Source organism: Camelina sativa, chromosome 11 (genome assembly GCF_000633955.1).
Source record: "Camelina sativa cultivar DH55 chromosome 11, Cs, whole genome shotgun sequence".
Lineage (NCBI taxonomy): Eukaryota > Viridiplantae > Streptophyta > Magnoliopsida > Brassicales > Brassicaceae > Camelina > Camelina sativa.
This window is the reverse complement of record NC_025695.1, coordinates 3,914,177-3,939,892: the sequence shown is the minus strand read 5'-3', so window position 1 is coordinate 3,939,892 and position 25,716 is coordinate 3,914,177. Positions and strand designations below refer to the sequence as shown.

General features: G+C 36.1%; 7 protein-coding genes across 9 annotated transcripts in view; 3 read left to right on the top strand and 4 right to left on the bottom strand.

Annotated features, from left to right (window-relative positions):
• Nucleotides 224–2,704, top strand: LOC104727601 (zinc finger MYM-type protein 1-like). Its single transcript, XM_010446692.2, has one exon. The coding sequence runs from the start codon at nt 224–226 to the stop codon at nt 2,702–2,704; it is 2,481 nt and encodes an 826-aa protein (XP_010444994.2).
• Nucleotides 3,135–3,513, bottom strand: LOC104721501. The gene has a single exon (XM_010439495.2). It carries the CDS (start codon nt 3,438–3,440, stop codon nt 3,243–3,245), a length of 198 nt encoding a protein of 65 aa, XP_010437797.1. The 5' UTR covers nt 3,441–3,513; the 3' UTR covers nt 3,135–3,242.
• On the bottom strand, nt 3,828–10,294 carry LOC104721500 (alpha-aminoadipic semialdehyde synthase-like). 3 transcript variants are annotated; one of them, XM_010439492.2, is made up of 25 exons: nt 10,184–10,294; nt 9,514–9,814; nt 9,341–9,427; nt 9,137–9,266; nt 8,840–9,013; nt 8,663–8,745; nt 8,436–8,552; nt 8,279–8,354; nt 7,968–8,139; nt 7,785–7,881; nt 7,527–7,693; nt 7,366–7,423; nt 7,052–7,192; nt 6,515–6,865; nt 6,321–6,401; nt 6,164–6,229; nt 5,887–6,004; nt 5,629–5,758; nt 5,451–5,530; nt 5,192–5,350; nt 4,885–5,116; nt 4,681–4,789; nt 4,423–4,584; nt 4,264–4,333; nt 3,828–4,163 (listed from the first exon to the last, which is right to left on the bottom strand). In XM_010439492.2, exons 2-25 carry the CDS (start codon nt 9,787–9,789, stop codon nt 4,111–4,113), a joined length of 3,189 nt encoding a protein of 1,062 aa, XP_010437794.1. In that variant the 5' UTR covers nt 9,790–9,814; nt 10,184–10,294; the 3' UTR covers nt 3,828–4,110. The 3 variants fall into 3 exon arrangements, with proteins under 3 accessions (XP_010437794.1, XP_010437795.1, XP_010437796.1); XM_010439493.1 differs by lacking the exons at nt 8,663–8,745; nt 8,840–9,013; nt 9,137–9,266; ... (1 more) ...; nt 9,514–9,814; nt 10,184–10,294 and having other exon boundaries at nt 7,527–7,614; XM_010439494.2 differs by lacking the exons at nt 7,527–7,693; nt 7,785–7,881; nt 7,968–8,139; ... (6 more) ...; nt 9,514–9,814; nt 10,184–10,294 and having other exon boundaries at nt 7,295–7,375.
• LOC104721498 (F-box only protein 13-like) lies at nt 15,054–16,864 on the top strand. Its single transcript, XM_010439489.2, has one exon. It carries the CDS (start codon nt 15,399–15,401, stop codon nt 16,695–16,697), a length of 1,299 nt encoding a protein of 432 aa, XP_010437791.1. The 5' UTR covers nt 15,054–15,398; the 3' UTR covers nt 16,698–16,864.
• On the bottom strand, nt 16,828–19,940 carry LOC104721499 (pentatricopeptide repeat-containing protein At4g33170). Its single transcript, XM_010439491.1, has one exon. The coding sequence runs from the start codon at nt 19,877–19,879 to the stop codon at nt 16,886–16,888; it is 2,994 nt and encodes a 997-aa protein (XP_010437793.1). The 5' UTR covers nt 19,880–19,940; the 3' UTR covers nt 16,828–16,885.
• On the top strand, nt 20,308–22,322 carry LOC104721497 (protein ABHD8-like). The gene is made up of 5 exons (XM_010439488.2): nt 20,308–20,876; nt 21,191–21,508; nt 21,664–21,759; nt 21,857–21,924; nt 22,050–22,322. The coding sequence occupies exons 1-5, from the start codon at nt 20,553–20,555 to the stop codon at nt 22,162–22,164; spliced, it is 921 nt and encodes a 306-aa protein (XP_010437790.1). The 5' UTR covers nt 20,308–20,552; the 3' UTR covers nt 22,165–22,322.
• LOC104727600 (myosin-15-like) overlaps nt 22,735–25,716 on the bottom strand; it is an 18,294-nt gene continuing 15,312 nt past the window's right edge. The window contains exons 30-38 of the mRNA XM_010446690.2: nt 25,044–25,220; nt 24,542–24,676; nt 24,248–24,318; nt 24,054–24,153; nt 23,923–23,979; nt 23,761–23,817; nt 23,576–23,656; nt 23,406–23,488; nt 22,735–23,119 (exon numbers count right to left, since the gene is read on the bottom strand). Of these exons, the coding sequence (XP_010444992.1) occupies nt 22,969–23,119; nt 23,406–23,488; nt 23,576–23,656; nt 23,761–23,817; nt 23,923–23,979; nt 24,054–24,153; nt 24,248–24,318; nt 24,542–24,676; nt 25,044–25,220 (912 nt within the window). The 3' untranslated portion in view covers nt 22,735–22,968. The remainder of the gene's footprint in view (nt 23,120–23,405; nt 23,489–23,575; nt 23,657–23,760; nt 23,818–23,922; nt 23,980–24,053; nt 24,154–24,247; nt 24,319–24,541; nt 24,677–25,043; nt 25,221–25,716) is intronic.

Here is a 25,716-nt window from a genome sequence, read left to right as displayed (position 1 = left end):
TAATGTTCTATTTGATTCTTGCTCTGCTTTTTTCTAAACTAGTATTTTGTATTCTAATTTCTAAAATTGGAACTCGCTAATCACTAACAACTGTTTTTTTCAGGTTTATATTTGTTCATTTGTTCTTCTAGCATTCATATAATCAGATTCATTCCCCAATAGCCCAACCCCAAAATCCAGGTGCTATTCTTCTTTTTTCTTTGCATCTAGTTAAGATTGCATCATGCCAGGACAGAAACCGGGATGTCAGAAAAGAAAAAAAAGAAAACAAGATGAATTGTTTGTTCAATCACTAAGAGGTTCTTTAGATAAATTTGTGACAAGAGCAAGTGCTAATGAAAATTCAGAATCTGGTGGTGCTAATGAAAATTCAGAATCTGGTGGTGGTGGTATAAATAATCCCGATGATAGTAGTCACTTGAGTGAGCATGATAATGTGGTTAATGCATCTAATGTTGAAAGTTTAAATGTTTGTGAAAACCCAAATTCTCGTGTTGATATTTTTGATCCAAGGTATTGGGAAAACCTTGATAATAAAATGAGAGATGTGTTAGTTGAAAAAGAACCTCAAAGAGAATTGAGTCTTGTGATTCCTTTAGATGCAAACAAGAGGCGTTTCTCATATAATTATTATTTTAGGAAGCTGCGTAATGGGGAAACTAGTGACAGAAATTGGTTGGTTTACTCCAAACATGTGAACAAGGTTTATTGCTTTTGTTGCAAATTGTTTAAATCTAGAAATTGTTCAAATATGCTTGCTTTAGCTAATGATGGTTATAATGACTGGAAGCATCTTAGTGAGAGACTTAAAGATCATGAGAAAAGTGTAGAGCATATGAATAACATGAAAACTTGGAAAGAGCTGAAAGTTAGATTTGAGAAGAATCTCACAATTGATAAACCACTACAGAAAGAAATTGCTAAAGAGAAAGAACGTTGGAGGTTTGTCTTAGCTAGAATAATTGCTGTTGTAAAATTTCTTGCTAAAAGAAATCTAGCTTTTCGTGGAAAAAATGAAAAACTTTACCAAGATAACAATGGTAATTTCTTAGGTGCTATTGAAATGATTGCAGAATTTGATTTGATAATCCAAGATCATATTAGACGCATTCATAGTCATGAAATTCATTGTCATTATCTTGGTCATAATATTCAAAATGAGTTTATCTCTCTTTTGGCTCATAATGTTCAGCTTTCCATCGTTAAAACCATTAAAGAGTCTAGGTACTTTTCTGTCATTCTTGATTGCACACCGGATGTGAGCCATCAAGAGCAAATGACTTTGATAATTCGATGTGTGAAAATATCAAACAGAAAAGCAAGTGTAGAAGAGTACTTCTTAGAGTTTCTAAAGGTGGATGACACCACTGGTTTAGGTCTCTTTGATAAGTTACTAGATGCTTTAAAGTCTCTTACTCTTGAGTTTGAGAATATTAGAGGTCAAGGTTATGATAATGGTTCTAACATGAAAGGAAAACATCAAGGTGTTCAAAAGCGATTACTTGATGTAAATCCAAAAGCTTTGTATATGCCGTGTGCTTGTCATAGTCTGAATCTTGTGGTTAGTGATATGGCTCATTCATGTGTAAAAGCTATTTCTTTCTTTGGAATTGTGCAACGCATATATGCATTATTTTCTAGTTCTTCTAAGAGATGGAAAATTTTGCTTGATCATGTTCCTTGCTTTACTGTAAAATCTTTGTGTAACACACGTTGGGAGAGTCGAATTAAAAGTGTCAAAGCTATTAGGTTCCAAGCTCCACAAGTAAGATCAGCTTTATTGGAATTATATGAGTCTTGTGATGATGCTATGACAAAGAGTGATGCTGAAAGTTTGATCATGGCATTTGATAATTTTGAATTTATCCTTGGCATTGTTATTTGGTATGATATTTTGTTTGCCATTAACTCAGTGAGTAAGAATTTACAGTCTAAATCATTTTGCATTGATAATGCTTTAAAACAATTGCAAGGTGTGTGTTTGTTTTTTGAGAAGTATAGACATGAAGGGTTTAGTTCTAGTTTGAGTATAGCTCAAACTATTGCTCGTGATATGGATGTAGATCCTATATTTCCACAGAAGCGTCGTGTTTTCAGAAAAAAACAGTTTGATGAAATTGGTTTGGATGAGGAAATACAACCTAGTGAAGATGCATTTAGAGTCAATTACTTTTTGGTTGTGGTGGACATGGCAATCACTTCGGTGAAGACCGGATTTGATCAAATGAAAACTTTTGAAAGTGTTTTTGGTTTCTTATTTGATTCGAAAAAGTTAAAGACATTACATGATAGTGATTTACAAGAGCATTGCTGTAACTTATGCAAAACTTTTTCTCATGGTAACTCGTCGGATGTTGATTCAGATGATCTTTTTTCAGAATTGAGAGTGCTTCAAACGACTTTACCTGATGTGTCAATGGAACCTACTGAAGTTCTTGAGTTTGTTGAAGATATTGGTTGTTATCCAAATGTTTCAATTGCATATAGAATCATGTTAACTATACCGGTGACAGTCGCTTCAGCGGAGAGAAGCTTTTCAAAACTAAAATTATTGAAAAATTATCTAAGATCTTCAATGTCTAAAGAAAGGTTGAATGGTTTAGCTATTTTGTGCATCAAAAAGAACATATTGGAGAGCATTGATACTGAAACTATTATTCATGATTTTGCATCGACTAAAACTCGTAAAAATAGGATTTTGTGATCCTTTATATCTTTCAAGAATGAGTATTGGCTTCTGTTTTTTTTTTCAAGTGTGAAAGGATGTGAAAGTTTACATATATGGAGATGGAAAGGATAAAACAAGCTTACAAGACCAGCTAGAAGCAGAGGAGAGCACAAAGTTACGAGAAAAGCAAGGAAAAGAGAGCATACTCGAAATTTATCTTTTTTGTGTGACTGTTTATTTACATCTGTTGGAGGAAAAATTGCAAAATGACATTATTGTTGCTTTCTTTTTGTAAACATTCTTTTATCTTTTGCTATCCTTTTGTGAACAACTTTTTTTTATGTGTAATAAATGTTCTGTTCTGTTTTTTGCCCCGGGGTCTCTATAATGCTTAAGCCGGCACTGCTCAACGCATGTCAATGATATAAGCGTAAAAGAAGCAAAAAAAGGCAGAACATGATTCATAAAACTTAAAAGAGAGATAATTCTCATTTATTTAAAGATAATGTTTCTTAGTAGAGGCATAAACAAACTAGTGTTTATGTTTTTAAGTACTATTACAACACTTTATCTTTCACTTATTTGCCTTCTCCTTGGCATGGAGATTGTCAAAATAAGCCTTCGGATTCGCTTCAAAAGCATCTCTAGGGATGTGAGCGGAACCACCCAAACCGGGCGCAACCATATTCCCTGGACCAGGAGCAGTGCCACTGCTTAAACCGCTGCTCTGAGCTACCGAACCAGCTTTTGCGCTAACGTTTTTCTTGTCCATTTTTGTTTACTCTTGAGAAGATGTGAAATAATTTAGTATGAATAATGAATGTAAGATGAGATTTTTAGTTTGGTAGTGTGAAGAAAAGTGATGGAGAGGTGGGAACAATTTATAGATGAGATTTTTTTGTTCAAATTAAATTAGTCAAATTAGCATTTTCCAAGATTATCACCATTGTAGTAAATATCAATATCGTGAAAAGCAATTTTAGTAAATTGCAAGGGAAATTGAACTGGAAAAGGGCAAGTGACTGTCTTGGAAACATACTTGGAATAACGCTTAATGTGAAGTTATACTGTATAATGCGATGGGACAATTAATATATGAAATCAAAAGAAACAAAGAAGTGATTCTTTAATATTCCTAAAAAATAAAATAAGAAAGGGGTACATTTTTATTTTTTTACATCATTTTATTTATTCAGTTCAAGTTACACTTGTTTTAAAAGTTTGTATGCACATACATATGATTACTTACTATACAACCATTGAGATTTGTGGACATATAATTACAACAGGGTTCCTCTTGCATTGCAATCCAAGGATTTGAGGCTCATCTCTCTATCTTCTTCTTTTTTCCTTTTTTTTTAGGGTGTATTATCTTTGCTACTTCTTCACCTTCCTTCGTCTCCAAGTTATATACACAGAGTTCTTGGCCAATCCACAGATGTTCATTCTGTCTTCTCAATCAACTTTATACCATACGCTTGCAATATATCCAACGCTGTGCGTACCACCACAAACCCCAAAGACAACAAATCAATACCATCCTATATATTCATCTGCAAACACATCACTAGTTTTGATGCGGAATTCAAAGTTACCTGGCAAATAGACCTCTGGTTCGAGAGGCCTTAAGACTCCTCTTGTCTTGATCTTGTCTTCAATTAACAGCTGCAACACACAACATACATACGCTTGAATTTTTTAAGTTTAGCGGAATATAGACAGGAAAAAGTGGTAATCAGTGTCTGAGTAAGGACCAGAGCTCCAATGGCTGCAGGGATCCCAACAGTCTTGGCCATAGCGGTAGTTGTTTGTCCGTTTTTGTTGTCCCCGAATTCCAAAAGAGTCGCACTGTGCTTTTCAACACGTTTGCTTTCAGGGAATTCCACTTCTACTTCGTGATGTAGAAGCACCATGTCCTGATAACATAATGCAAAAGATTGTCCAAATGTTATGTCAGCAAGTAAAATCAAGTGCAAAAAGAGAGAACTAGTGCTTTCACATGAATCAGAGACCTGCTCATCTCCGGAATACGCTAGTTTTTCTTCCATTAGGTAACAAGTTGCATCAAATACGCTTTTACACAATGATGGAATTTCCCTCTCTTCGTTGAACCCCAAGAATCTAAAGACACCTCAAAAGAATCAGGCTAAGGTGTTTTGCAGAAGATTTGGTATCACTAAAATAACAGTAAGATTTATCTTCATGGAGAAGCTTACACAATTGTTTTGGCAGCTTTGGTTGCAGTCTCCTTGGTATGTCCAAGTTTGATAATTCTCTTGCTGATCTCTTCTTCTCCAGCTAGAGGCTCTGAATCATTGTCTGCATCCTTTTTTAGAAAGTTACTTAAAAGAGCACCAAACGTAATCTTCTTTCCAGTGGAGAGTACTTGATTGGCTTCATTGTCAAAGAATCCGAGTTTTGAAAGTGTTGCCATTATCATACTAAATCCTGTACAAGCCATAAGTAAAAAAACTGGTAAGCCTTCGGATGTCAAGATGTGACTTGTGAATATAGAATTTGCACCTTCATATCTGAGGGTTCCACGAAATATTGTTGTTGCTTCGCTCTCAATGCCATAAAATTCCCCATAAACCAAAGAGTTCCGATTAGGAAGACACTCCAATGCAAAAGCTGGAAGATTAGGTACTCGGAAACTTGTGGCTGAATCATACAAATTCTCCCCTGCCAGTACATTATTGCTCGATTAAACAGAAATAATACATGTAGTGAGGTTAAACAACTTTAACATCCCCTGCATATGGACATTTTTTTTCTGTCATACCATCAACGTTTACTACGTCGCCGTTGCTTTTGTATTTGGCAGGGTTACGGCCAGCTCGAATTGCTCCAGCAGGGCTCCAGCTGAAATAAAGAATTGTAGTTGAGTAAGCGAGATTCTAATGATGTATTGATGAGGAAACACAGGAAAAAATGTTAAATGGCGTATATGAAAAGAGTACCTAAACTTATATGCTAATGGATTATTTGCTGCAGCGGGAGAGGGAAGCCCTCCACAGTAAGAGGTGAAAGACTTCACTTTCCCCTTTCTGATATGAGCCTCATTGATCATTTTCATCGCCATCATATGATCTGCAAGACACATTATAGGATCACCTTCTCAATTATCCAGGAAATACTCTGAAGCTAAATGCACTAAAGGTAAATCGACTGAATACCAAAAATTGTAAAAAATAAAGCTATGTTGTGAAATGTCATACCAATTCCAGGGTCCAGTCCCATTTCGCCAAGAATTGTAATTCCAGAAGTCTTAGCCTTCTCATGTAACATGGACGTTTCATCATCAACATAGCTAGCAGTGACAAGATGCTTCTTCAGCTGAGTGAATCACAAAGAAGAAACAGCGGCATTTAGTATCCGGAAACTACTGAAATATATTGAATAACATTCACAAATTTCATAATTTCCCTCTTGAAACTCATCGTTTTTTTTCTGACTTTTCTATGTTAGACTAATGTTTTGAGGGTAGGAGTGTACCTCAATGCATGTCTTTGCTACAACAGCATGACAGCTTGCAGGTAATAAACTTAGGACAACATCAACCTGCGGGCAATGAAACAAATATAAGATAATGGATTTGAGCAGTAAAGTTTAAAGTAAAGGTAATCTAAGAACAGAGAAGTTAGGAGAATACCTCAGAAACATACTTAAGGAGGTTCTCACTATCTGACACATCTAGCTGAACTGTTTCTACGTCTGGAATGCCTTCAATCGTCTGCCACATGATTTATCACATCGGTAAAACAGAATTAGATTTGAAAAGATTGATGGTTCATCTCATATAAAACTGTTGAACTTCAACAGATGAGGCTCAAAAGCTTCGAATACCTTTTTGGCATCCTTAAGATACATAGATGCCACAATCACACGAACATCTCTTTGTTCTTCAGACTCTGCTCCAAAATAAGTTTTGTACCATTGCTGTGACGAAATGGTTCTGACTGAGGCAAGGAACTCAGCAGCCGGGCGACACACACGTCCAGCACCAATAATCAAAACACCTGATTTCTTCGTCATTTCAGGCTTCTCTTTTACCTCCTTTTCTTGCTGGACTTTGCCAATCTTCAGTGAGATCTTATTTGCTTCTCTAGGTGGAGATATATAATCTTCATCTGGATTAGCTAATCGAGTTAATGAATCAATGATTTGATCCAAAACTCTCTTATCATCTGCACCAACCTACCCAAAGATAATGGAAAGACAAGTGGGAGTCGGTTACAAATGGGACCACATTCTTTTGGCCTGTAGTTTGTTTACTTGTTCTAACAACTTACGAGACTTATTGAAAAAGACATAAAACCTAAACCTGACAATCAAATCCCTTTACAGGTGTACGATATCTATGATTATCAAGAACAAACTTACTTCAAGTTCTGAGTATGACTCAGCATCGGCACTCTGCCCCAGTTTACATTTAGCCAAATGAAATGAGCCACCAGCCGCTTCAATCATATCGAGAGCTTCGTTTATCAGAAACTTATCAAATAGGTGTCCGCTTAGAGATACCTACAAATGATTGTCTCAGTCAAAATCATTACAAGAAGCGCTGAGACAGATCTCGAAAATGTAGCAATCTTTGGTTAAGAAACTCAATAGAGATATGAATACCTTCCCAAGCATAGGTTTTGGAATTTGTATTATTCAGACTAGTCATATTTACTTTCTCCATCAAAACTCACCAATATGTTGTATGTTCTCTGGCTGGAAACCCCGTTGGCAATTTTCTCCTGTGCCTCTCTACAGTTACAAGTGAGTAAAGATAAAAACATGGTTTAGAAAAGAGGCATAATCATTTCAGATAATGTATAAGAAATAATGGTTGAAGCAGCTGAGAACGTACTCTGGATTTGACTTCCTCATACGTGGAATATACTCATACAAAGATGTCAACTCTCCTTTATAGCTTATGCAAGCCCTCTTTAGATGACCTGGTAGATCTGCAATTTCAGTCATTGAAGCCAAACTACCCACAAATTCTGAAAGAATATCTCCAAAATGCTGGGATGCCTTTTTCATGACACAAGAACTCCCAATTAATACAAGTTTATCAACATCAACTATAGAATCAGTCCAACTACTAAATCTGCAATCTTCTTACCTCTTTTGCAAATTCTGTGGGTAAAATGTCGACGGCCATGCATAGTACGCCATCCCCATCCATGTCATCATCGTATGAATTGTCCGAAGGATTAAACCTAAAGATAGTTTTTAGCTCGACAAGTTTCACCAAATAGTAAACATATAAGACTAAAAAGAAAACTTTTATCTAAGTATATTTTACCTAAAGAAAGGGGAATCGATTAAAGTAGCTCGGTTAACAAATTCAATTGAGCCACCGATGTCACAAGTTATATCACATATTCCCACTAGCGGGCATCCTTTTGTGGTCAAATCTTGAAGCTGTTTGGTGCTCAGAAGACAGGGAAACCTCTTCTCCCAGTACATACAGTTTACTGCACAGAAAGTTATAGTTACACACTGGAACTAACCAAAATGAGATGGTCACAGCCATGGTGAAGTAACTAGTGGACAGTTGATGTGCTTATATGTGAGCTCTTGAACTTTAAAGATAAAACGAAGATCAGGATATACCAAGAACAGATGTATAAGGGGATATCTTTTCGTGGAAAACTGGATTGTAGTGTTCTGGGTGTGCATAGTAGTCTGCCTGAACATCAGAAGCGTAAAGGGTTTAAAGCTGCTCTACTTTAATGTAGTGAAACAAAACTCGCAGCCACGGGGGTGTTACTTTGTCGAACGACTTTGATGGATCTTTGTGTTCAACCATGTCTTGGCTAGTAATGATACAACCATATACTTGATAGACTCGCTTAGTTGATTTCCCATTTTGGCTAATTCCTTTGTCCTGTGCAAAAATATACATTGCATCAGTAGAAATTTCTTACAAAAACATATAAACAGACTCTCAGAATCTTCAAAACCCTGAAAACAAATAAAAAGCAAAGCTTGACTTACTTTTACAAATAGTTCAGGAAGTTTGCTTGGTTCAACAAAAGTGTGAGGAAGAAGCTTGAAAATTTCTTGTGCACCCAGAGAAACTGCGGATGAGTAAATTTAAAAAGATAATACATCTGCAGGCTGAGAGGAGTGCCATATGAAATTAAGAACTTGCAGAAGAATTAACGAAGTTACCATTTCCTGTTCCAGTGAAGACAAAAACAAGAGGGCAGATTCCTAATGGCAGTCCCTGGCTTGCAATTTCTTCACCTACAGAAATCACAGCGGCTTTTGCTGCAGCCAATGAGGAATACATATAGGATGACCCGAGCGAGAGAAAAGGAGTTGAGTATCCCAGACTTAGATATCCTGCATCAAACATAGAAAAGTACATTCATCAATCCAAGAAGAAGCTTGTTACTTTAGAATCCAGTTCATTTTGATCTGCACAGAAACATGTAACTAAGAATCAGAATAGTAAGAAGAGCTTACGCTGCCCCAGCCCATGTAAGAAGTCAACAAGACCAGCTCTGCCTGCATATTTACCAAATGCCAATAATCTTCTCCCATGATCCCCAACGATGAGCTCATAGTCACACAACGTCACACCCTCAGAAAGAATCTGCATATTTCAAAATTCCTCAAGTTCTCTTCAAGAAGGACTAAAAACAAGGATGGATCATAAAAGTGTCTTACTTTATCCAACAAAGGCATGTTTTCTTTCTGAGCCTTGTGAGTGTGGGAAAAGAAAGCATATGCTCTCCCAGGAAGAACCATATCTAGCTGCAAACAGAATCAACCCACAAAGCCAAATCTCATTAACTGAGATATACAAAAAGGATTCTTTTTAAAAAGTGAATCTCCCATACCTCGGGTTGTTTGATTCCAAGTATAAGCCCACAATCAGACAAGTCATCAGAAACTTCACATCCGACATCTTCATACAAGGCATCATGATGGATACGCTTAGCAGATGGCTGAACCACAATGCGGGACACGCCGGTTCTGTCTTTACCACCATGTAAAAGGCGAGCGCAATGCGACGGCGTTAGAGGCGTTCGTCTCTCCCATTTGTTCACTGTTTCAGCTAAAATCCCAACAACTCCATTCCCCAACTTCACCTCCTTACCGCCACTTGAATTCATCTTTCATGTAAAGCTCTTACAATCTCTGCAGATTAAAACAAAAAAAAAGACATCCCTATTTCATATTTCGAGTTCGATCAAGCAAACATCCAAAAAAAAAAAATCCAAACTTTAACGATTCGTGAGTTGGATTTTTCTCGAGGTCTGGTCTGTGGTTAAAGCCGTACGATACTGAGAAAATTGGAACCATAAAATTGAAATCTTGGGTAGTAGTTAATTGATGACTCAAATGAGAACTGAACAGGGCAAGAGCAGAGTAGAGACGAACAGAGAAAGGCAGATAATAAAACCATTATTTCCAAAGCAAAAGAGATTTGAAGTAAAGCTCTCCATGTTCGTTTGTTCGTTCACGAGAAGGAAAAAAGTATGGAAGAAGAGATCAATAAAAACGTACCCGATGAGTCTTGAGTTTGAATTGATCATGCAATGCCTGTGAGCTCTGTGAAAAAAGGTGCAAGCTTTTTCCAAGGTTAGTTTTTTTTTAAGCCTTTTAGGCGTTAATCAGAAACTTTTTTTATTTTATTTTTCCGAGTCCTTTTATAAGCTAAAAATTACGTAGATGATTGGGGATTACATATCGTAATTTGATTAATTGGATTGTATAGTTATTTTGTAATATTAATATTTTAATGTATGATGTGACAAAAAATCATTGTTGTTAGAGAAATCTTTAGAATGCGTTTTTTTTTTCTCTTTTAAACGGATATTTTAGTGAAGACGGTAAACATTTTTTTTTTTTTTTTTTTTTTTTNTGGATCTTTTATTTCGAGTTTTGATAGGAAAGCTCATTCGAAACTTATTTGTGTGTTATTTATAACTTCATTTTGATAAGAGGTGTCATCGGCTTTTAGCTAATACAGCTTTCACATCGAGTCACCATATCGTAAACCCAAAAAAATGTAATGCATAAATGTATTCAGTCATTTTCTTAGTCTTTTTAAAAATCAAATGTGTTTACACACGACGATAACGTGAGCCAGCCAATATTGTAAAACTAATCTGAACTTTGATTTTCAAAAAGCTAGGTAAGTCATCGTTAAAGAATATAGGGAAGAATATATATATATATTGCGATAGAGACAATAATAATGAAAAACTTAACGTAGAGAAGAAGATAATTATTTTACTATTAAAAGAGAGGAACAACTAACAAAGGAACAACGTGGTAGGTTACTCTAGATAGGACCAAAGGGAGGAGGATCCATCCAATTGTTGAGCCTATTTAGGAGGATGTATTACGTGTATCTAAAAAGAGATAGACATAGTGACAGAGAAGAATGAAGACGTTACTCACTTAGCTGCTATCTCCTAATCCTCCTAGATGACGACGCTTACCACTTTCCGTGTTCTCTACGTCTTTCTTTTCTCAGTTTTTATTTACATAATTAACTCTTAATACATTAGTATTAATAACATTATGGTATGCATATATGGATAAAAACTCATGACAGACAGAAAGAGATCGGGTGAAACGATATTGTTTTACTGAAATATAGATCAAAACTGTTTATCGAGCAAATCAAGTAATCTCCCAAAAAATAAAAAATCAAGCGAATCTCTGAATTGTTCCCAAGAGATTGTTTTGCCAGTACTAATTACAGTAAAACCTCTATAAATTAATAATGTTGGGACCAAGACATTTTATTAATTTATAGTGATATTAATTTATTTATAAATTAATAATAATTATTATATAGTGTAAATAGTTTGAATATTTAAAATTATGAATTGAGACAATTTTAGCAAAATATAATTTTACTTTCGGTTTTTGTAAATTTTATGGTATTGGAATTGAATTTGTAATATATAGAAAACATTATTAACAATAAATTACAAATACAATAGACAAATTCACTTATACACATGACATACATAAATTCAAATTTATGAATAATAATATCAATTGTTGTATTTTAATAGTCAATCAAAATATCAAAATGTAAATGATGAATATCTAGAAATTGAAAATTTCAAAAAATTAGCTATTTTTTGGCATGTTACAGAATATTGTATATCATTATAGTTTGAAAATACAACATAACAATTGTTTTATAGATATGAGCTTTAGGAGAAACATACATTATATATATGTAAATTTACATGATTATTAATTTATGATATTATTGGGACTATATTTTACATGGAGATTTCAAAAAAATTATTATCTTATTATCTTATCAAATTTTATTATTTTTTACACTGGCCCGACTTGGGACTAGCAAAATTTATTAATTTATAGTGTTTATTAATTTATAAAGTATTAATTTACAGAGGTTTTAATGTAATTCAATCATGTAGAGTATGAAGGTGAATAGTGTGGTTGTTATTGAAAATTGGGTTTGGATCTTGTTTAGTCAAAACCATATTTGCAGATGTTGGGCTTGCCTTGTTGTTCTACTTAATATGGCCCAAGTTCATTTGCCGTTGTTACCATCACAGATGTTTGTGGTGTTTCCTTGAGACTCAAATTAGTCCTAGACTCCTAGTCATTCTTCTTTGGGTTACAATTATTGCAATGCAAAAACGTGTTACATACCTCTAGTCAAGAAGCTAATCCCCTCATAAGTTTCACACTAGACATATAATATATATTTGTTCAAAGCATTAATTCATTGAATATATAGAATGTAACGACTTTTAAATATATGTAACTAGAACATTGAATTAGCAAAGTCTCTCTACTTTTCATACATACAACTCAGTTTAAATTTTTTTTTAAATCTAACCTAAGAAAAAATGTTCTTCTTGTGACATGAAGATCGATCATATGTCTATGCATGGGCATTGCCCAAGTAATAAACATCTCAAAAGAAAAGAAAAAAGAAATCGAAACTTGAACATTGTTTTGGGTATCAATCGATACTCTATGCAGCTAGCGACGACCTATTAGATTTCGCTGACGGCTTTTCTAGTTTATTTTTATTAGGTTTTTAATTGTTAGTTCCTCTTTTAAAAGTGTTACTGAAATATACTAGTATTAAACTGAGGGATGGCCTGGGAACAAGTTCTGGGGCATTGACTTTGCCATGGCACAAAAGTCGATGCGGAGAAGAGATTCCTCAACGAGGCTACAAAGTAACAGTGGTCCTATTCTTTAATTTGCTTTTCCACACCTATCCTTTTTTTTTTCTTCTCACACATAAAGAACTTTTTTTTTTCGTTCTTTTTCTGCAATTTTTTTCAGGTTGCATACTACACTCTATTTAAAAAATCGTTAGACGTTAGTTGGGTGGTTGGGGTGGATCTACTGCCTAATAAAAAATCGAAGATTAAACGGAGATTAATCAGAGACTAGTTTTAAGATTATTTTATTAAATTAATAGTAAATTAAAAATATATTGTACTAAATATATGTATAATTATGTTTATGTGAAAAGAAAAATATCAAATAAATTATAAAGCTATAGTATTGTCTTTAAAACTACGGTAAACACATAAAAATATAATTTTAAGAAAAAAAATTATGATTTTAATTAAAATTGTGTACATTAGTAATTGTAAAACATCATAAACTCTTAATTTAAATGTTTAGATAACAAATATATATATATTTGATTTATATTTGGTTCCAAAAATAATCGGTATATACAAAATTAAGCGGATTTTAATCGGATTAGACGGTTTAATTGGATAATCGATACTAGACGAGAATTAGTTATTAATCGAGGCGGAGATGGTGGACATAACGATTTTACGGGGCGTAATTGGTGCTAGGCGGGATTTTTAAAATAGGGATACTACATATTGTGCATGTGTAAATCTGCACAATATGAAATTTTTCAGTAAAATCAGACTATTACATTTGCTAATGATTTTTTTTTCTCTTCGTGGTGATAAATTAAGGATCATGATCTTGAATAAACTTTTACCATTTTGAGGGAAATGTGCATTTAGAAACAATAATTTTGGATTTATAAGCTTTCACTTCCAAGTTTCAACAAATCCCTTTCTCAGAGATTTTTTCATAAACTGGTCAAATAACATGTATAACCAGCTAAAAGTATTATAGTTTTACTTTTCCGGTAGAAAAAAAGAAAGAACACAATAGTCAATAGCATGCATGAACACAAAAGCATGTATTTTTGGATGGAGAATTCAACCGCAAGTTTGACAAAATGTGATTTGATGCCCACAAAAAAAAAAAAAAAAAAAAAAAAAAAAAAAAANNNAAGAGATTAATTTGTTTATGTAAATTTTATTTTCGTATATAGAAAACACGAGCAAAAGAAAAAGTAGTTACCTTTAATTTTCTTATTCGAAAGGTAAAACTGTTTGAAAAAAAAAAAATTGTGAAAAAGAAAAAGGAAGAAGACAACCCCCCCCCACACACACACACACACACAAAGACCACACGAATCGCCACTTTTGATGGAAATAGGAGGAGAGAAGAGGGCAGCTCCCTAGCTTTCTCTTTTGCTTTTGTCTCCTCCGCCTTTTAACTCTCACAGGCACCCGTGGCCGTGGGCTTACTAACTAACCACTGTCTCCGTGCGTTAATCTTGGTCTTTCTCTTTTGTTCTTCCATCCTTCTCTCTTAAACTTAAATGAATGCAATTCTCTCATGTATTTCTACTTTTGTTTAGATATTTTTGAGTTTTGAATAACAACAACTACAAGTATATCTTTAGTTTAAAAGATTATAAAGTGTTCTGTATATTATCTAGATATTATCTTATACTTATAACTAGAAATATAAATTTAGGTTAATAATCTTTAAATTTCTGTGTCCTTACCCAAAAAAACTGGTAACGCTAGTGAGAAAAACTTACGCCAACTAAAAGAAAAGTAGCTGCGTTAGTGTTTTTTCAACTAACTTATAAAAAAAAAAAACAAAGTTAGTTGGCCTAATTTTTCTTTCGTTATTTTCTAAAAGTGTGATCCACTCTGACTTGGGGATGTTATTTTTTTTTTTTTGTCCCAATCCACAGTTTTTCTATAATTTTTTGTATACTGTTGTTTTCGACATAAAACAATAGAAACATAAGTCTATCACTCATACACACACAAAAATAAATCTGAGTCAGGATAATACAAACTAATACTACTACAAGTGTTGGTCCAAAAACATGTGATTACTAATTAAAAAGTCCATTGTTTCTATTGACTATTGTAACGTAATGAGTTGAATAGTATTAAAATAGATATAGTTATAATTGTCTGATTGTAAATTTGTAACCTGTACCGACAATTATATTCCAATCAGACAATTTCAAAACCAAGTTAAGAAAAAGTCAACATTTATGTTCACAGCTTAGTTTAGGTTTCAGGGGGGGTAGTGAAGAAGAAGTTACAACACAAACTTTACCTTTTTACTTGTCTCTCTCTCTCTCTCTATATCTAATCCCACAAGAGCAATGAGTATCTTTGTAAGGGGATTGTCAACGCTCTTCAAAAAGAGGAGCCAAAGAAGCTTCTCTTCTCTCTCTCTTCTCTAGACTCCATACATACATATCTCCTCCTCCTCTCTTTAAAAATCCCATCTTTCACAAGTCTCTCTCTCTCTCTCTCTGTGTCTGCTTCTTCACCACTCTCAACAATTCTATCTCTTTCCACCAGCCAAAGCTCAAGAACCCTTGAATCTGCCCAGATTTAAGCCAAGAAACAACAACATGGGATTCTCAACTGGGAAAAGAAAATCACGAGACCAAAAAGAAGAAGAAGAAGAAGAAGAGAGAATAAGCTTATCATTAGCTTCTGAATTCCCCATGGATGACCTCAACGACGATGTTCTTGAGAGAGTCCTCTCATGGCTACCAACTTCTTGCTTCTTCCGTATGAGCTCTGTTTGCAAGAGATGGAGATCTACCCAAACCTCTAAAAGCTTCAAGCTTGCTTGCTCTCTTATCTCTTCTCGAGATCCTTGGTTCTTCATGATCGACGATCACGGTTCCACTTCTTCTTCTTCCTCCTTCGTTTTCGATTCCACTGAGAACACCTGGAAAAATCTCAGCCGCCGTGAAATTCTCCTCCACCCCCGCCGCGAGTTCATCCCCGTCGCTTCCTCTGGTGGTTTGCTCTGTTTCCGCTGCTCCTTCTCCGGCGACTTCCTCCTCCGTAATCCCCTCACTGGATCTTCCCGTGACCTTCCTTCTCTAATCTCTCAAGATGACAACAACAACTCTCTCCAAGCTGTAGCCATGACCACCACTACTGTCACTACTTCGACCTACAAGCTCGTTACAATCTCCGGTGAAATCCCAAATCTCAGTTTCAAGATCTATGATTCAAACTCAGATTCATGGAGCAAAGACCAAGACTTGGAGTTATTAGCCAAGAACAATGAGTCATCACCACATGAGGATGAGTCTGATACTGACATTGGCAATGGCACAGTCTATTTCCTTAGCAAAACAGGAAACGTTGTTGTGGCTAGTAACAATCTCCAGAGAAGTCCATCGAAGCAATACTCTTCCGTTATTACCGTTACAGACGAAGCCGAAACAGTCTATTTTCTCAGCTCTTACGGTACAATTGTAGCTTGTGATCTCACGAAACGATGCTTCACAGAGCTGCCGAAGCTTCTGCCTCCTTTCCTAGAGTATTCCATCGACTTGGTGGAATGTAATGGAACAATGTATGTGATTCTCCTCTCTGAGTTCTTCGAAAGCGCGAGTTTAAGGATCTGGAGACTTGACTGTAACCGGGAATGGGTTCAAGTCGGGATGTTGCCTCCTGCTTTGTCTCATGAGTTATACGGTAAAAAAGGTGACGTAAACTGCGTCGGTGGAGTTGGAAACAAGATACTTGTGTGCTTCAATGCGAGTCTTCGAGAGGTGTACTGTAGATACTTTGTGTATGATTTAGTTGAAGAAGAGTGGAGTGAGTTGCCACGATGCTTCAAGGATGGAGAAGCTGTGGATTTCGTTTCCGCTCTTTCCTTCCAACCTAGGATTGAGGCTACAGTTTGAAATTTATTAGCTTCTCTGTTAGGTTATATGATTTGTAAGGTTTTATGTAGTATTCTTTCTCTTACAGAGAATGCAGTGTAACTTGATTTGTAATCTCTATTAACATTGGTTAGAACAGAGGAATGCTCTGTTCTTAGCAAAAACTATCAATGCTTTGCTGAAATTTATCTTTACTTTCCAAATTCCAACTACCAATAATCACCACATGAGCAAATACCATCCTTGAACCGGTGAAACCGGTTTGCATCTCTAAGTACAATCTCTCTATCATACACCTTTGCTATATATTTCATCGCGTTGTGACAATCTCCACAGACACGAAGATTCTTAATCACACGGATCGGTGTGGATGGAGGAGTGCTCATAAGTCCAAAAGCAACCGCCAGCTTTTCGCTGTGGTAGTACAGGGCACGCTCTTTCTCCTCTTCTTCCACATCTACAAGTGTGAAATCTGTCTCAGGAACATACCCTTCTTGTTTGATGTCTCTTATCACATCTTTTACTTTCCTGTATATCAACTCGGTTTGCGGGTTTGACCTATCATCCACAACAAATACATGGATCTTGTTTTTCACCTCTATCCAACTGAAACCCGGGTCTTTCTTCACTTTCTGCCCTTTCATCATCGTCCTGGCAAGTTTCATCTCATCCCATTTGGAAGCAGCAGCATACATGTTGGATAAAAGCACATAAGCTGATGAGTCCAAAGGCTCTAGCTCCAAAAGCTTAGTTGCCACTCTCTTCCCTGTCTCTGTGTCCCCTTTAACTCGGCAAGCTGCAAGCAGAGTTCTGTACATTGATGCTGAAGCTTCCATGGACATTGACTCGATCAAATTTTCAGCCTCTTTGACAAATCCAGCACGGCCAAGTGCATCAGCCAAACAAGAGTAGTGTTCTATTTCAGGTTTAATGCCATAGTCACGATGCATTGATCCAATATGCTTGTATGCCTCTGATACGAAGCCTGAGTGACTGCAAGCAGACAGAACGCCGATAAACGTGACCTTATCAGGTTTTACACCCAGAGATTTCATCTGTTTAAAAAGCTGGAGAGCTTCTTTCCCTTCCCCGTGTTGAGCTAATCCCACTAACATGGCATTCCAGGCAGCAATGTTCCTCATCTGTATTCTTTTAAACAAAGAATATGCATCGTCTATGCTTCCGCACTTAGCATACATGTCCACAAGCGAAGTTCCAACGAACGGGTCACCCGTGCAATTCAACTTGAGGGCATTTGCATGAATTTGGCGCCCCTGTTCTAATGCCGTCAAACAGGAGCTTGCTTTCGCAAGTGTGGCTATTGTAAATTCGTCAGGCAACACACCCATGAGCCTCATCTGGCTATAAACATGATAAGCTCGTTCTTCTTCTCCATTTTCTATGCATCCTGATATCATAGTCGTCCAAGCAACATCGTCAGGCACAGGAATAGTATTGAAAGCAAGCTGTGCTGCACTCATATCACCACATTTTACATACATATCCAAAATCCCACTGCTGACCCATAGATCTAAGTGATATCCAGATTTCATTGCATAGGCATGGACTTGCATTCCTTGATTTATTGCGAACAAGGAGCCACATGTCTTAAGCACTGTTGCGAGCGTGAAATCATCAGATCTCTCTCCCTGTTTATGCATCAAAGCAAAGAGCTTCAGAGTCTTAAGACCGTCATGACTTTGTGTATAACCAGCCATCATGGCATTCCAAGCGACGGGATCAAACTTACTCCTCTCAAACAAAACCTCTGCCTCTGTCATACATCTGTTCCGAGAGTAGGCATCAATCAGAGCAGTAGAGACAAAACTGTCAGCAACATTGTTGATTTTAATTGCATGAACATGAACTTGTTTGTTCAACGACAAGCTTTCAGGAAGAGAAGAAGCAGCCTTTAGAACACTCGTCATAGTATACTGGTCCGGTGTAAGGCCGCAACGTAAAAGCTGCATAAACAGACACACTGCTTCCATTTCTAGGCCACTTTGAGCAAATCCGGCGATAACTGAATTCCACGAAATCAAATCTCTTTCACTCATATTATGAAATACTCTCCTAGCGAAACCAATTTTTCTCAGTTTACAGTACATGTTTATTAGACTATTTGCAACGGTGAGCATCACCTCAAGTCCTAACTTCAATGCCATACAATGAACTTGCTGCCCTAATGCTAAACTATCTAATCTAACAGCTGTAGCTAACACTAAAATAAATGTGACTTGATCACATTCCAAGTCACACTCAACCATATCCCCAAAACATTTGAGAAGAGCTGAGTACTGGCCTGCATGGAGATATCCACTCAACCTTTTGTTCTTTGATATAATCTCTGAAACAGCAGAAGCATCGTTACCATTTGCAAAAGATTTCACTTGTCCTGCTTCAGAATCATCACCAGAAATTCTAGCGAGTAAACGAGAAGTGATTTCATTGGGATGTAAGCCACTTCTAAGAAATTCAGAAGAGAGGTCTATAGCTTCTTCCTTAAAACCCATTTCCAGATAAGCCTTCAACATCAAGTTCCATAACACCACATCTCTATAAGACATCTCCTCGAACAAAACTTTACCTTCCTTAACCTTACCAAACTTCAAATAGATATTAACGAGAGCTCCAGCAACAAATTCATCACCGTCCAAACCAATCTTGCAAGCATACCCATGAAATGACTCTGAAGCCCACACATATCCAGAATTCAAACACAGTTTCAACATTGGAGCCAGAGTCATTCGACTAGTATACACAACGTCCTGCCGTAAAATCCGGAAGAGAAGATAAGCTTCTTCGATATTCTCGACAGCAGCAGCACCTTCGGAAGACTGTGCATAGGCAGCTAAAATCGAGTTCCAGGAAACAAGATCTCTTTCAGGCATTAAGTCGAACACTCGGCGGGCGTAAGTGAGTGAACCACACTTCGAGTACATGGAGATGAGATTGTTAACTAGGAATCGTTCTGGGTTTTCCTCGGAGGCTAGGATACGTGCGTGGGTACATTTTCCGAGCGTCAAGTCCGACGTGGAGATCGCATCCCGAAGAAAGCCGAACCATTGCGACGAAGATGATGAGAACGGCGAAGAAGCAGACGTGAGACGAAGAGGAGGAGGGAGAGAAGAAAGAAAGAGGTGACATTGAACTTTGGGAGATCTGTGAAAAGAGAAAGGGATGCTCTTGGAGGTTGCTCGCATGATCGGGTTAAAAATGTAACCTTTAAAAGTTGAGAGGTGTTGTTGTAATCTTGCAAATCAAGCAAACTCATAACACTCATAATTTAACTTAACCATTAACATAACAGAACAGAACAGAACAGAACAGAACAGTGCTTTTTATTTAATTCAGCAAATACATCTTAGTAAGTAGTAGTAGTAACTACTAAGTAGTAACACATTAATTACAATTAAGTAAGAAAAACTAACCAAAACAAAAGTTAGTGCTCTCTTTTTTTAAAAAGTGTTTGGATTGGGTTTTAGGTCTTGTACAATAAGGACCTAAAAATCATGTTTTAAAGATCGTCCACCTATACTAATATATGCGTTTTGATTTTTGAACAAACTACTCTGGAAATTAATAATTTTTTCAAGACAACCAATTAATTTTCTTAAACGTCCGTTACACCAATGTCACCAAATCACCAATATGTGCTACAAGCCTACAAATACAAATACAAAATACAACAAACATATTTTAAAAATAATTATAAAGAAAACCCTTAAACTAAGGAAATTTAAAATTATACGTCCCTACACATTGAATAAAAGTTAACTTGCCTCATCTATCTATTAATCTTTTATATCATTCCTCACCGTTTCTTTATACTCTCCCTCTCTCTCTCTCTCTCGGACAAGAAGGGGTAGTTGAGATATGTCGCTGTCGTCTTACCTCAGCCCGACGCGCTTTCTAGAAGGCTACCTCCGCCGTTGCCTCACGGCGGCAGGATTGACGTCGCAGACGCTTTCCATAGACTCTGAAACAACCATCCACTTTTGGGGACCACCACACGGGAGCGATGATGATGACGACAGACCTGTTATGCTTCTCCTCCACGGCTTCGGTCCATCCTCTATGTGGCAGTGGCGGCGACAGATTCAAGCCTTCTCTCCCTCTGTTTTCAGGCTCTATTCTCCCGATCTTGTCTTCTTCGGCGACTCTACCACTTCCTCCACCAACCGCACCGAAGTCTTCCAGGTTTACATAAACCTCTCTCTCTCTCTCTCTATATATATATATATTATATTATGTTTTTATTATACAAATTTGCCACTAGCTTAGTAGCTTGTAAGAAAATGTTAGCTAAAAAACCAAATAGCAAAAATATTTCAGAAATTTGTTTGTTTGTTTGGTATTTTATTTTCTTACTTCATATATACATTTTTTAATTTAATTTCCATATCTCAAAAATTGTGATCAGATAAAAAAATGATTGATGTATAGTGCTCAGATAAAAAAAAATGTTTGAACGATCTTTTTAATATATATCAAACAAATATGTTTTAATATAGGCGGAATGTATGGGAAAGCTAATGGAGAAAATAGGAATAGGCAAGTATAGTGTGGTTGGAACAAGCTACGGCGGTTTTGTGGCGTACCATATGGCAAAGATGTGGCCGGAAAAAGTGGAGAAAGTAGTGATTGCAAGCTCTGGTGTCAACATGAGAAAGTGTGACAGTGAAAGTTTACTGAAACGGTCAAACTGTGAGGTCATCGAGAAAGTTATGTTACCATCCACTGCAGCTGAGCTTCGCACACTTATGGCTTTGGCATCTTCGTCGCGGATACTTAGTATGTTTCCCAATGCTTTCTGGAACGACGTTATTAGTGTAAGTAGCCCAAGTATTGTCTTCTTCTTTTGCTTCTTTTGCATTTGGGGGAAAAGAACAATTCTGCTGACATAGTCAATGACCATGCATCAAACGTTTATTGACATTTTCTTTTCTAGCAAAATTTTGAAACTAATCCGGACTTTATAATGTAGAATTTATATACAAAGAATAGAGCAGAGAAGATTGAATTATTGAAGGGGGTGACTTTTGGCCGGAACGAGAATTTAAACATCGATCCTCTTTCTCAGGTATGTACGTGATATTTATTACTTAAGAGTTGATATGAGTATACACTCAAATGCAATTCAGCTTACTATCGTTACGCATTTATACTTAAACTCCTAGGAGGTCCTAATAGTATGGGGAGACAAAGATCAGATATTTCCTGTGAAGATGGCTTATGAATTAAAAGAGTAAGTCAGATATTGTTCAAGTTTTGACGTATAAAATTATACTAGATGAATTGTTTATATATATCAAACATTCTTAAGCATATTATTTAATTGTTAGCTGTATAATGGTTGGTATATCTGTGTAGGGTTCTTGGAGACAAAACGAAACTAGAAATTATCGACAACACCTCGCACGTTCCTCAGATCGAATGTGCACAAGAGTTTAACAATATCGTTTTGAGATTTTTGAAGGGTTCTTAAGAGCTGTAATTTTGTATACATGCTACCATGCAGATTCTTCCGCTTGTTTAGTGTTAAGCTACTATTCGTTACGTAATCTTGCTATTTTTCTTGCCATGCTTTCTCATTTTTCATGTATAATTTTCCCTTTTAGTGCCATATTGTTTTTTTCCATTATATACGCATATACTTCCTTGTCGTTTATATATTCTTCTTTGATACGAATTGGTATGAATTGGTGCGAAGAAAGTCACTGATTTGGCCACCAATACAATGACAAAATTAAGTGGTTCAAAGTTGGTGGTTTCCGAAACTGCCAAAACTATACATCACTTTCTTCTCAAAAGTCAAAATTTTCTGACCAAGTATATCATCGTTACCGAATCCCTCACGGCAATGCTCACATTGTTATAATAAAAGTATGTAGTAGCCAGCAAGTTTGTCCCATTAACGTTTGAATAAAATCATCCTCGTTGCCGAATCCCTCACGGCAATGCTCACATTGTTATAATAAACGTATGTAGTTGTCAGCAAGTTTGCTCCATTAACGTTTGAATAAAAATCTCAGAAAGCATTGGAAACAATTATGAATCTCAAAAGAATTATGAGGATTCATTCATTACTTAATATATTTACAAAGATGTTCTACCATTTACAGTCCAAACAAGAGAAAAAAACTGACAAAGTCGGACAACTACAAACATTTGGCCATTAACATTTAGTAGAATTCTACAATTACCAAGTCTAAGCTTCCATTGTTCATTCTCTTAATGAGAAATTTGCATTGCCAAATTACTAATTGATGCATAATCAAGCTCATATGCATCAAATGATCTGCTTTGAGGCTGAAGCTGTGGAGGGTTTCTTCACAAGGGACTGTGCACAAGTATATTCTGATACGAATTTTGGTGGTTCTATTTCAGATGGGTCTAATACAGGAATAGCCTTGTCTATATCTTCTGCAGAGAAAGGAATGCTGCACACACACAAAAGCAAAAGAGTAAGGTAGATTTAGTGTAGACAACTTAAACTACATCTGAGTTATTCTAGATAAACATGATTAAAGAGACTCTTAACTCTCAACCAAATGCCCAACCAAACCCTAGAAATGCCAATCTACAAACATTCAGAACTAGAGATAAAATATTTTTGTCACTACCATATTCTTCTATCTACGTATAACTAAAAACTTGAGAGCCAAATAACTGTTGAGGTATTTCATTCAAATGACACAGAAAAAAAACGGAAGAGAATAATAATACCTCATATCATCATCCAGCAAGAACGAATTCGAACTTAGTTTTTGGTTATCCTTGTCCACAAGTACTCTCATTTGAGAAACCACCTACAGCGCAAAGACATGTGTTAAGGTGTTTTAATAGACATTCAACCCAATTAAACCTCAGGATTGAGAGTTTAGACATTAACTCACCTCACTTGAGACACTTTGAGTTCCATATTTATCGTCCCAGTACATCGTACTTATTCGATATATTTGCCTTATTGTCAATACCTATAACATAAAATAGTGCCGAGTTTTCATGAGATTGCAAAACTGCTTAATTGCCTGGAATTAAAATGAACAAAACCGGAAGCCAAAACAAAATATCAACGTACCGGGCACAGATCCTGCCTGATTTCATCCAATGATTTCTTTCTTTTTTGGTGTATAACCTAGGATGAATTAAAGAATGCATAAAATACAAACCAGTTAAATGCAAGCTCCCCTTTAAAAAAGAAACCACGCTTTTTTTTATCAGAGAAGAAGATGAGTTTTACCAAGAATCCAACAGCTTGTCTTATGTAATTTAACTCATGCCAAGATGTTCCTGCAAACTGCATTCACAAAATTTTAGAACACAGATAGCATCCATCTATGAAGCAACCAACGGGTGTATAACATGGTGTACCTCCTCCTTTACATTGGCTATCCACTTCTCCAATTCTGAAATCCCAGATTTCACATATTCCCCATTTGAAAATGTGCAACATTCACGACGAAGAAGAAGACTGAAGAAGAGTTCAGATTAAATATGCAGAAACAAAGGTAATCTGCAGTATGCTATACAATACAACAAAGAACTGAAATTAAGATCACATATACCTGTTGAAAAGTGATAGGTTGATAAATGAGAAAACCTGAGTCACAAGTTTGCGAATGAAGAACGAGGGTACCTACCAACACAATAGTCAGGTTAGAAAAGATTTTTAAAAAAACAATGCAGATATTCTTAAAGCACAAAGAACCATGGTACATGAGCAGTCATATGTGGAGAAACAGAAAAGGAACAAAGTACTATGTCTAAGACAATAATTTAGAGCAATACAATAAAAATCTGCATATGAAACAATGTCGGTAAAAACAGACATTATAATTGAAACTATGAGATATGCATACATGATTTTCGCGTAGGCGGGACATAAGAGAATCCAAGAATTTGAGTATACTTTCCCATTGACTACTTGGTGATTGCTGCGGCACACCACCTGGTGATCTAGATTTTCCAGCAATTCCTCGTGAAGCTTTGGGTGCCTTGAGAATCATTAAAGAAATTCGTGAAAAATCATAACCTATTTCCACAAAAAAATCTTGTATATAGAAACTAAAGAGATGATGAATCTCCACCACAATGCAGTAGAATACAAAATTTCTAGCACTAGAAGGTACCAACAATCAGTCAGATCTTCTGTCACATAAAAAACATATAATGCTGTATACAACTTTATACTATGTACTTCAAATAAGAAACCATAATTTCTCAATTTTATCTTCCCACCAAATGGCATATAAAGTCCCTGCAACTGAGTATTTTGATGAACTAAAAACAGTGACATCTAATCAATAATCTAGACAAGCAACGTCAAAGGTGCTGAATATGTATCTACTTTCGGATTCTTACCTGAATGCATGATCCCAGAAGCGGTGACAATTCCTTTTTCAAATTATCACGAATTAAACCATAAATCTTCTCCACACATGCTGTCAGCTGCTGTTTAAATAATAATGCTGGATATCTTGCTTCTATATGCGATGCACCATCGTCAGGTCCATGAAGTTTAAAAGGAGACCTTACTCCCTGGTACGCAAGAAACAGAATATAAGTTTACTAACTAAACATTTAATAACAAGTTTATTACCCTACTACTGAATCTCCATAGTAATCCAATTCCATAGAAATGAAACACGCAAACTACTCTCAATGCTTAAGTGGAGATATCAATTGAACTCACATATGTAGCCCTCCCAGAACGTTGAGCATTAGCATTTAGAAAACTATTCGACCGCAGATTCCTCTGCAAGAGACATAGAAGTGCTGAAGCGTTTGAGAGCCAATATGGTAATACACTATTCTCATCTTTACCCTGAAATAAACATATAAAAAACAGACGACAATCATTACATGAAAGAGTCCCTATCAATTTGTTGCTGGTAATCCAACTTGGAAGAAAGTAGTTACAAAATCCCTTCAACAAGGAGATCGGTAATATATGTAACAACACAAGAATCACCTTCAGGGCTTCATTGATTCCCTCGATAATGATGTTAAATATGGCTGTGCTCTCAGATTCAAA